This window comes from Capricornis sumatraensis, chromosome X (assembly GCF_032405125.1).
Source record: "Capricornis sumatraensis isolate serow.1 chromosome X, serow.2, whole genome shotgun sequence".
Lineage (NCBI taxonomy): Eukaryota > Metazoa > Chordata > Mammalia > Artiodactyla > Bovidae > Capricornis > Capricornis sumatraensis.
This window is the reverse complement of record NC_091092.1, coordinates 39,287,182-39,295,060: the sequence shown is the minus strand read 5'-3', so window position 1 is coordinate 39,295,060 and position 7,879 is coordinate 39,287,182. Positions and strand designations below refer to the sequence as shown.

Genomic DNA, 7,879 nt, shown 5'->3' with positions numbered 1-7,879 from the left:
CACTAGGAACTGAATCTGGGATAACCTGACCTCACAAACTCTTCCAATGAGATTTTTGTTTAGTTTCCTCTTTCAGTAACTCCAGGGCTTCCCTGGTGGCTCAGCTGGTAGAGGATCTACTTACAATGTGGGAGACCTGAGTTCGATCCTTGGGTTGGGAAGATCCCCTGGAGAAGGGAACGGCTATCCACTCCAGTATACTGGCCTGGAGAATTCCATGGACTGTGTAGTCCATTTGACCCCAAAGAGTCGGACACAACTGAGAGACTTTCATTTTCACTTACAGTACCAACTAACATTTAGCATTGATGTTGGGCAATATTTTTTATCAAGAAATTCACTGAAAGAGATCACAGAGTGTTGAGGTCAGAAGTAACCTTTGAAAGCATCTCATTTGTAAATGGGGAATCTTGAGAGCAAAGATGCAAAGATACCCATGGAGACAGTGGCAGAGTTCAGATCACTGTTCCATGACAACCGCTAATTGGTCTTGTATACATATTTACTGATTCAGTTCATGCCAGCAAGCCCTATTATGGTGCTCATGATTGAGTCTATTAAAATTTATCCTCAACCCCAGACCTTATTCTCCTTGCAACTGCAGTCTTATACTGCTAAATAATGTACTCTCATATCTGGATGACTTCCCACTGAGGCAGATTTTTTTTAAGTTAGAGGAGGATGTTTGGCATTTGACAATGAAATCTAACAAATATTAATATATGTGTTTCTTAGTTATATAGTAATTGATTTGTGATAGGTTTTCATGATGTGGTTCAATATAAATTTCAGTTTTCATCCAATAATTTTTCATGGTCTTTGGTTTTGAATCATAGGAATTTTAATAGGATGATTTTTCAAACCACAATTTAAATAAACATATGTTTCTAGAGTTAAAACCAGTTGGCTTATATCCAGCTCATGCTCATCATTGTGACTATCTTTTATGGAATCTTCTATATCAGTGGTTCTCAATATTGACTGTCCATTATAATCACTTGTGGAAACTTTAGAAAATGATATGTTCTTTGAATTCACTTACATGAAATTCCAGGACAGGCAAACTAATAACACACAGTGAAAGAGATCAGTGGTTTCTTGGCACCAAACATGGGATAGATTGATTAGGATGGGGTAAGAGGGAACTTTCTGAAGTGATGTAAATGTTTTTGTTTTTGTTTTTTTCTGTTTGTGGAGTGTTAGATACGCAAGTATATATATTTGTCCCTATTCACTGAACTGTACATTTACCTTGGGTACATTTTTGGATGAAAATTACACCTCAATAAAGTTTACATCCTCCAAATATAAAAACATGTAATGAGGACCCGCATGCAGAGATTCTGATTAAGTAGATTCAGTATAGGTCCCTAGTTTCAGCCCATGGGATTCTGATGAGCACTGATGATTGAAAACTTTCCTGGAGATACTAGAGTCCCAAAAAAGATGTCTTTTTCATTATAGGGGACTGGAATGCAAAAGTAGGAAGTCAAGAAACACCTGGAGTAACAGGCAAATTTGGCCTTGGAATGCGGAATGAAGCAGGGCAAAGACTAATAGAGTTTTGCCAAGAAAATGCACTAGTCATAGCAAACACCCTCTTCCAACAACATGAGAGAAGACTCTACACATGGACATCACCAGATGGTCAACACTGAAATCAGATTAATTATATTCTTTGCAGCCAAAGATGGAGAAGCTCTATATAGTCAACAAAAACAAGACCGGGAGCTGACTGTGGCTCAGATCATGAACTCCTTATTGCCAAATTCAGACTCAAATTGAAGAAAGTAGGGAAAACGGCTAGACCATTCAGGTATGACCTAAATCAAATCCCTTATGATTATACAGTGGAAGTGAGAAATAGATTTAAGGGACTAGATCTGATAGATAGAGTGCCTGATAAACTATGGACGGAGGTTTATGACATTGTACAGGAGACAGGGATCAAGACCATCCCCATGGAAAAGAAATGCAAAAAAGCAAAATGGCTGTCTGGGGAGGCCTTACAAATAGCTGTGAAAAGAAGAGAGGTGAAAAGCAGAGGAGAAAAGGAAAGATATAGGCATCTGAATGCAGAGTTCCAAAGAATAGCAAGAAGAGATAAGAAAACCTTCCTCAGTGATCAATGCAAAGAAATAGAGGAAAAGAACAGAATGGGAAAGACTAGAGATCTCTTCCAGAAAATTAGAGATACCAAGGGAACATTTCATGCAAAGATGGGCTCAATAAAGGATAGAAATGGTATGGACCTAACAGAAGCAGAAGATATTAAGAAGAGGTGGCAAGAATACACGGAAGAACTGTACAAAAAAGATCTTCACGACCCAGATAATCATGATGGTGTGATCACTAATCTAGAGCCAGACATCCTGGAATGTGAAGTCAAGTGGGCCTTAGGAAGCATCACTACGAAGAAAGCTAATGGAGGTGATGGAATTCCAGTTGAGTTGTTTCAAATCCTGAAAGATGATGCTGTGAAAGTGCTGCACTCAATATGCCAGCAAATTTGGAAAACTCAGCAGTGGCCACAGGACTGGAAAAGGTCAGTTTTTATTCCAATCCCAAAGAAAGGCAATGCCAAAGAATGCTCAAACTACCACACAATTGCACTCATCTCACATGCTAGTAAAGTAATGCTCAAAATTCTCCAAGCCAGGCTTCAGCAATACGTGAACCGTGAACTCCCTGATGTTCAAGCTGGTTTTAGAAAAAGCAGAGGACCCAGAGATCAAATTGCCAACATCCGCTGGATCATGGAAAAAGCAAGAGAGTTCCAGAAAAACATCTATTTCTGCTTTATTGATTATGCCAAAGCCTTTGTGTGGATCACAATAAACTGGAAAATTCTGAAAGAGATGGGAATACCACACTACCTAACCTGCCTCTTGAGAAATCTGTATGCAGGTCAGGAAGCAACAGTTAGAAGTGGACATGGAACAACAGACTGGTTCCAAATAGGAAAAGGAGTACATCAAGGCTGTATATTGTCACCCTGCTTATTTAACGTATATGCAGAGTAGATCATGAGAAACACTAGGTTGGAAGAACCACAAGCTGGAATCAAGATTTCCGGGAGAAATATCAGTAACCTCAGATATGCAGATGACACCACCCTTATGGCAGACAGTGAAGAGGAGCTAAAAAGCCTCTTGATGAAAGTGAAAGAGGAGAATGAAAAAGTTGGCTTAAAGTTCAACATTCAGAAAACAAAGATCATGGCATCCGGTCCCATCACTTCATGGGAAATAGATGAGGAAACAGTGGAAACAGTGGCTGACTTTATTTTTTGGGCTCCAAAATCACTGCAGATGGTGATTGCAGCCATGAAATTAAAAGATGCTTACTCCTTGGAAGAAAAGTTATGACCAACCTAGACAGTATATTCAAAAGCAGAGATATTACTTAGCCAACTAAGGTCCGTCTAGTCAAGGCTATGGTTTTTCCTGTGGTCATGTATGGATGTGAGAGTTGGACTGTGAAGAAGGCAGAGTGCCGAAGAATTGATGCTTTTGAACTGTGGTGTTGGAGAAGACTCTTGAGAGTCCCTTGGACTGCAAGGAGATCCAACCAGTCCATTCTGAAGGAGATCAGCTCTGGGATTTCTTTGGAAGGAATGATGCTAAAGGTGAAACTCCAGTACTTTGGCCACCTCATGCAAAGAGTTGACTCATTGGAAAAGACTCTGATGCTGGGAGGGATTGGGGGCATGAGGAGAAGGGGACAACAGAGATGAGATGGCTGGATGGCATCACGGACTTGATGGACGTGAGTCTGAGTGAACTCCGGGAGTTGGTGATGGACAGGGAGGCCTGGCGTGCTGCTATTCATGGTGTCGCAAGGAGTCGGCCATGACTGAGTGACTGAACTGAACTGATACGATTTTCTTTATGCTTCTATTGATTTATTTTGGACTCCTGGCACTTACCCATTGTGGCACTTTAACAGTCTCTGTCCCAGAAAGTTTTAATCTCAAACGTGTTCTCTATTATCAAAGGGTAGCTAGGAGGCAAAAGTTAGTACACTGTTTCATGGATTGTATCAATGGGACACTAAACTCAGAGGGATTTAATTGACTCATCTAGTGTTACTAAACAAGTCAGCAGAAGATAAACTAAAAATAAGTTTTCTGTTTTGAGAGATGAGAATGATTTAGTTCAGTTTGGTTTCCTGAATACTTACCCTGTTTCAGGCATTATACCATGCTAGAGCTACAGAGGAGAATAAAATAGCCCTGTATAGTGTAAAGAGTTCAGATCATCTTGGATAAAATCGATAAATATCCTTATAATTATGATTTATTGTGATAAGTGATACAATAGCAAAATAAAATGCTACAGGATCCTAGAGGAGATAAGAGAATAATGTTACCTATAAAGGTGGAAGAATTATGAAATAAGTCACAGAGAATGTAAGACTTGAGACCGAGCATTTAAAAAGTGTCAAATGTCTGTAGCAAGAGGGAATGGAACAGATATTCCTGGAGAAGATGTAACCTGTACAAAGAGAAGAGTAATGCAAATTCATGTGTGGAAAGTCACTCAGTCGTGTCCGACTCTTTGCAACCCCATGGACTGTAGCCTGCCAGGCTCCTCTATTCATGGAATTCTCCAGGCCAGAATACTAGAGTGGTTAGCCTTTCTCTTCTCCAGGGGGTCTTCCCAACCCAGGTCTCCCGCACTGCAGGCGAATTCTTTACTGTCTGAGCCATCAGGGAAGTCCAAGCGCACTGGAGTGGGTAGCCTAGTTCTTCTCCAGTGGATCTTCCCGACCCAGGGATCAAACCGGTGTCACCTGCATTGCAGGCAGATTCTTTACCAGCTGAGCTAACAGGGAAGCTCAAAGGATGACAAAGTATCCAATGCAGCTGGGATGAATGGTGTTGCAAAGATGGTGAGGGGGTAAGGAATGATGATTCTTACATTTGGAAATGTACGTGAAGGCAGGTGGTAGAGCATCTTATATGCTGAAGAAGTTTAGCTTTGCTGGGGAGCCTCTGTAGGGCTCAGAGCAGGACAGATGATGCGATTGTTTATTGCCTTAGTTTGATTTTCTTCTATTAATAAGTCTTTTTTCCTTCCTTAGTATATGAGAATTATACAGTATTCACCTTAAAGTATTATTGTGTGAATCAAGTCCTTGTTTTGAAGTTGTGAATTTTAAAATGGTATTATCTGTAAGATATTGTGAGCTATTGTCATCATTTTTTCTTCCTTCCCTTCCTCCCTATCAATGATTTAGCAAGTGTGATTTGGTAGGGGGGAAAGGAAACACCTTACTTACATTTCCAATGTAATGTAATTCGAAATGCCCTCACTTACATTTCCGAACGTAAGAATCATCATTCCTTACCCCCTCACCATCTTTGCAACGCCCTTCATCCCAGCTGCACTGGATACTTTGTCATTCTTTGGGCTTCCCTGGAAGCTCAGCTGGTAAAGAATCCACCTGCGATGCAGGTGACCCCAAATTAGTAAATACTGACTACACAACCATTAGTTTATTCAGGGGAAACTCTAAATTGTGAAAGATTATGGAATAAGGGAGCATTTTTGTTTTGTTATTATTATTATTTTACCTAGAGAGATAAGTCTGATCTAGATTCTTGGGTCTGGATTCAGGGCAGGAAATGGATGGCAAAGAAATTATCATGGTGGCACAGTAGCCTGAGGTTTTGGACTCTGTGTGTTCATCGAAGTATAAGAAGGTGATATAGGCATTTCTTATGGCAGGGATCACCAACTCCAGAAATAGGTTTTCCTGATAAGTAGTCTCCTCACAGCTCCCTTCATGTCCTTGTTCCTTAGACTATAGATGAAGGGGTTCATCATGGGAGTCACCACTGTATACATGACGGCAGCCACCTTAGCCCTTTCTGCTGAGTAGGCAGAAGAGGGAAGAAAGTAGACCCCACTGATAGAGCCATAGAAGAGGGACACAGCTAAGAAATGGGAGCCACAAGTGGAGAATGTTTTCCACTTCCCCTTGGCTGAAGGAATCCTAAGTACAGTGCAACCAATACGGCAATAGGAGACACAAATGAAGGTGAATGGAATGAAGATAACCGATCCCCCAATCACTAGGATTGCCAAGTCGTTGCTCTGGGTGTCTGAACAAGCCAGCCTTAAAATGGGTTCCAAGTCACAGAAGAAGTGTGGAATTTCTCTCTGATCACAGAAATTCAAGAGGCCCAGCAGACCAAGATGAAGCACTGAAACAAGATTACAGACAACCCATGGAGTCACTACCAACAGGGCACAACGCTTCAGACTCAGTAACGCAGCATAGTGTAGTGGGTGACAGATGGCAATGTACCGGTCATATGCCATGGCTGCCAAGAGGAAATTGTCCAGGTCCACCAGCAACATAAAAAAGTACATTTGGGTAAGGCATCCTGCAAAGGAGATGACTGGGCTCTGGCTTTGGATGTCTGCCAACATTTTGGGGACTGTAGTAGATGTGAAGCAGATGTCGGTGAAGGATAGATTGGCAAGGAAGAAGTACATGGGACTGTGGAGGTGGGCATCGCTGACAATAGCCAGGATGATAAGTAAATTTCCCACCATGGTAACCAGATACATGCACAAAAACAGCACAAAGATGTGCTGCTGCTGTTCTGACACTGCTGTGAGTCCCAGGAGGAAAAATTCAGAGATAGTTTGGTTTCCTTGGAGCATGATTCTTCTGCGTCTAAAAAGGGGAAAAAAATGTGACTTCAGTGTAAAATGGTAACATGACACAAAAGCTAGTCAGAGGACATTGTACCATATTATAAAAGTGAATCAAGCCTTGGAACTTATTTTCTGAATCTTATTTTCTGCTTACTAAAACACAAGCTCCACAAGAGTATGAATTTCATCTACTATGTTCAGTGCTGTGCACCAGTGCTAAAGATAGTGCCCAGAACATAGTAGGTGTTCATTAAATATTGGTTGCGTTTATACATGAATGAGTGAATAAATTAAAAAATAAATATTCTGAATGTATGACTCACTATCTTCCTGACTGTTTTCCGTGCTTTTCTAAGCCTATTTCACCGATTTTAAAATGTGGAGAATATCCACTTTATAGGATTTGTGTGAGGATGGCAAGGACACATGTAAAATGCCTATATCTGTATTTTAGCTATTGCCTCAGAAATAGTAGCTGCTATCATTCACTAATTTGGAAACATCACAGACTTTAAAGGCAAAAAGAATCCTTTAGAGAACATGTAGCTGAACCTCTGTCTTTGAGCAGTTAAGTATTCAATATGCATACAATGATTTAGCTGATCATGTTTCACTGTTCCAGAGACAAAAATGCCACACTCAACTTACAACACCTGATCCAAAATTTTATCCTTTTACTAATTAGCTCTTCCTCAAATCTTTCTGAAAACTTCCCAGTTTTTACATTTCAACAAGGAGAAATTAGTCATTACCATAAATGCTGCTGAAGTCCTGTAGGGATGTCCACTGAATTAAGCAATGCAATGATAAGTGTTCTTAACACGACCATTTATGGTGGAGCTACCTGGGTGAAAGCCACAATGAAGAAAATTTAGGGGCAACACTTTAACAAGTGTTTATTGAGGGCTTACTATGTTGCAATTGCATTCAAGTGCTAAGTGCTTTATATCAATTATTTTAGTAAACATTCACCACAACTCGGTGAGCTAAGTAGGTCTATTAAGAATATGTTCCATTTGCAGATGAAGAAATCAAGAATTAAATAATTAAATAAATTTGATGAGTGATGCATAGCTAGTGTATATTCTGAGCTCAGTCTGACTTCAGAGCCTTCTTGATGAACTATTAATACTATGGGTATGCTATATAACTACTATACTTCTTATGGCTTCGTGTTTGTGAAGAGCCTCACCTATGTTTTAGGCACA

The 7,879-nt window shown here is 40.3% G+C and overlaps 1 protein-coding gene across 1 annotated transcript; it reads right to left on the bottom strand.

The window, feature by feature from the left end:
* Positions 1 to 5,735: 5,735 nt before the first annotated feature.
* On the bottom strand, positions 5,736 to 6,677 carry LOC138071640 (olfactory receptor 1468-like). The gene has a single exon (XM_068963117.1). It carries the CDS (start codon positions 6,675 to 6,677, stop codon positions 5,736 to 5,738), a length of 942 nt encoding a protein of 313 aa, XP_068819218.1.
* Positions 6,678 to 7,879: the final 1,202 nt, after the last annotated feature.

Coding starts and splice junctions, on each gene's coding strand:
- LOC138071640 (XM_068963117.1), bottom strand. CDS start 6,677: ATGCTCCAAGGAAACCAAACTATCTCTGAATTTTTCCTCCTGGGACTC.